General features: G+C 52.2%; 1 protein-coding gene across 1 annotated transcript; it reads left to right on the top strand.

Annotated features, from left to right (window-relative positions):
• Positions 1 to 580: 580 nt before the first annotated feature.
• Positions 581 to 3,344, top strand: LOC123169736 (nascent polypeptide-associated complex subunit alpha, muscle-specific form). Its single transcript, XM_044587599.1, has 3 exons — positions 581 to 1,796; positions 1,897 to 2,010; positions 2,962 to 3,344. The coding sequence occupies exons 1-3, from the start codon at positions 723 to 725 to the stop codon at positions 3,091 to 3,093; spliced, it is 1,320 nt and encodes a 439-aa protein (XP_044443534.1). The 5' UTR covers positions 581 to 722; the 3' UTR covers positions 3,094 to 3,344.
• The last annotated feature ends 209 nt before the right edge of the window (positions 3,345 to 3,553 follow it).

The following is a 3,553-nucleotide window of genomic DNA, read 5'->3' as shown; positions in this document are numbered from 1 at the left end:
CCGTCGCTCCCCAGCCACGCCGTTTTTCGCTAAACTCGACCTTCTCGTGTCGCACGGCGTCGCCCCGCCGCGACCAATCGGCTGCTTAATTCACAGCCGCGTCGTCGGCCATTCGAGCTCCGGCCGCCGCATTCAGCCTCCCGGTTCTCATCGCTCGGCCGTCGGCACATCTGTTGCCGCATCTCCGTCCGCCGGCGCTCCTCCCGGCTCTCGGCGCTCGGCCGCCGACGCTCATGCCAACTTGTTTTACATCTTCAAATACATCATCTGTTGGAGTAGGAGCTTTGCATCACCAAATATACATCATCCGTTGAAGTTGTGGCTTTTTTGAAAATATAAAAAGCACTTTTTAATGATGTAAATTAATAAATTATACCACACCCACTTTTACGTCTCTAAATTTACATTATCTGTTTGAGACGCTCTAAGCATGGCTCTTGCTAAAGTTTTTTTTCGGAGCACCACTTGCTACCTGATCCAAAGCCAACGCGTTATTAAATAAAGAGAGAGAAAAGGCAACGCTAACAAAAAAAGTGACACTAGACCAATTTAAAAAGTGACAAAAAGAAAAAAAGAAAAACCCCAACCCAAAGCCAACGCTGGTCAGTTATAAATCTGAGAAGGACGACGCCAAACTAACCAACCAACCAACCAACCACTTCCTTCCGAGACCAACCACCGCCACCACCACGCAAGAACCGAAGAACTCGGGAGCGCCGACGATGGAGATGATGGCGGCCGACCTCCACCGCAGCTTCTTCCTCGCGCCTTCGCCGCACCACCTCGCCGAGCTCCGCATCGATCCCCAGCACTCGGCGGTCACCTTTTCGGCGCCAGGTGGCGTCGCCGGGCCCGGGGGACGCAAGCGCCGCTGCCTCCTCCCGCCCGTCTCGCCGCGCAAGAAGTTGCTGGTTGAGCTCCACCCCTTCGACTCCTCGCCCTCCCCCTCACAGCCGCCTTCGCCGCGCCTCTCCCCGAGCACCGCGCCGCCTTTGCTGTCACGCACGGGGTCCCCCGCCGGTGACTTCTCATTCCCGTCGGTGCGTCCGTGTATCGGTGGTAGCGGCGGCGGCGGCAATGGGGGCAACATCTTCGCGTTCTTGGAGGACACGCCCAGCACGCCGTCTCCGACAGGCTCCAGTGTCAGCGCCCTATCGTTCTTGGCTCCACCGGGGCAGCCGACAACGCCCACGGGCGGCACCTTAAGCGGCGGGCTCACGTTCATGGATTCGCCACAGAAGCCGACGGCGGGCCCCACTGCCAACGGTGGATTCATGTTCTCGGCTTCGCCGGAGCAGCCGCTCACGCCAGCGAGCTCTTCTGCCGGCGGCGGCCTCGGGTCCTTGTCTACCGAGCCGTCCCTGTCACCCAGGGAATACCACGGCGGGCGCGCCGTGGCGTCCTTCCCTTCCCCGAAGCACGCGCGCACGGGCTCCACCGATAGCGGTGGCTTGGCTTTCTTCCCTTCGCCGGGGCCGTCCATCGGGCACGCAAGTTCTCCGACATCCCCGTCGTTTGTCTTCTCGGCATCGAAGACTTTGGCGCCGCTCGTGCGCAAGTCTGGCGGCGGCAGGAAGAAGAGGCCGCGGCGACAACAAGGCATCGTGAGCACGCTCCGCAGGAGCCAGCAGGCCATTGAGCCGCCGCAGAAGGTTGTCAAGACGTACGCCTTGGTCACCGCCGGCGAGATCTCCCGCTCCTCCATCCAGTCCGGGTCATCGGCCAGGCCGTGCTGCACGTTCTTCACCTCGCCGGCGAAGGCCACTCCCGCGAATGGCGAGACCTCCCGCAAGCAGGTACTATGATTCTCCACTCCTATTCTTCTTCTGCATCTTGCAATTCTTGATTCCTTTGTCCGTTGCCTCTGAATCTGATGTGCCGATTGGATCGCCACAGGAGGCCAGGAAGGCCTGCAGTGAGGCATCCAGCTCGACTTCGCCATGCGGGTCGCGCTCCACGTTCGTCCCATCGCCGGCGAAGCATTCGTCAGCTGGGAAGGCGAGCAAGCAGGTAATGCCTTACGCTTTCAGTTGTTCATTTTTCCATTCCATTTCCTGATCAGCGTTCGAGTCACCACTTCAGAATGCTGTTATCGAAAGCTTATCCTGTCTTCTTTGTAGTTTGTACTAAAATATTATCCTGCTTGAACATTTTTGTCAGTGCATTGAAATTGATTATTTCTGAGATTCTTGATCGACCAAGTAGATACTTCTAGAGACTAACTGACTCTTGTCTGAAACTTATGATCTCCCCAGTGTACTTACAGTTCTGGTAGCATGTGCACTTCACATTTATATTAGCACTAGCACTGGTCATATTAGTATGCTCTCCAATTCACCAGGCTTGAACATTTTGATCAGTGTATCCTGATAATTTTTTAGCTTTGTGATCGATCATCATATAGTTTAGAAGCCAAACGTACTGTCATCTGAAGCTTATTATCTCATCGGTTTAATTAGCATGCTTGAACATCATATAATTGCTTTGCTTTGTGATCGATCATCATATTGTACTCTCCAGTTCTCCAGGCTTGAGCATTTTGGTCAATGTAACCTGATCATTTCTTAGCTTCTTCATAATTGATTAGACACTTTTGGAGACATACATACTGCTATCTGAAGCTTATGGTCTCATGTGCACGGTTCAACATTTTGATTAGTATACTCTGCATCCTTGACATACTTGAACCGGATAGTTTCTTTCCTTAGTGACCGATCGAGCAGATACACTTAGAGCTAAACATACCGCTATCTGAATCTTATTATCTCTGTGAATAAGTTTTAATCCTGTGCCTCATATTTCTTGATTCAAAGATCACTTTAAGTAGATGTCTGCAGAACATTCAGAAAGATATCTGCAGAACATTGCATGTGTTTCCTACAGTTTCCTTAGTTTCTTTGGGGCTCCTACTTTCATTTTGGTAATCTATTTCCTGATGAAATCCTTACCTGCACTGCACAGCATCGGGAGGTGGAAGTGTCCAGCGTTGCCACACCAGCCGCGCCAGCAGCCTGCACCGGCGCCGAAGTGTTGGTGCGCGTGACCTGCGCTTGTGGTGTCCACAAGGAGTTCTGCTTTGACCACCGCCACTGAATAATCCTGAGACTCTGTTTTTGCTTTATCGACGGATCGGATTGCTCCGTACTGGCAGAGTCTCGTCTTTTGCGCTTTCCACTCGACTAGCAATTTTGCCGTGCCTGGCCTGATTTTTGACCAGTTGTAACTGCGTTATTTTGCTTAAGAAAGTGCTACTGCTAGAGTGAAATTCATCATAGTAACTGAACTTGTCAGTTGTATGCAGTTTTTAGTCATTGAACTTGTCAGTTGTATGCAGTTTTTAGTCACTGCACTTGTCAGTTGTATGCCCAGTCAGCTACGGTTGGCTCGTTTTCGATGGAGACGTATTAAATTGTTCTGACCGCAGTGTGGTTTGACCATCTTTGACTGTCCAGTACGACGGAGAAGGACCACATCGGTGACAGTGAGATTTCTCGGAGGGTTTTCTGCAAAACTCCCAGTCCTAAATACGTGTCCCTACTAGTTCAAAACACGT

The sequence above is a fragment of the Triticum aestivum genome, chromosome 7D (assembly GCF_018294505.1).
Source record: "Triticum aestivum cultivar Chinese Spring chromosome 7D, IWGSC CS RefSeq v2.1, whole genome shotgun sequence".
Lineage (NCBI taxonomy): Eukaryota > Viridiplantae > Streptophyta > Magnoliopsida > Poales > Poaceae > Triticum > Triticum aestivum.
This window is presented reverse-complemented; position numbering and strand designations above follow the sequence as displayed.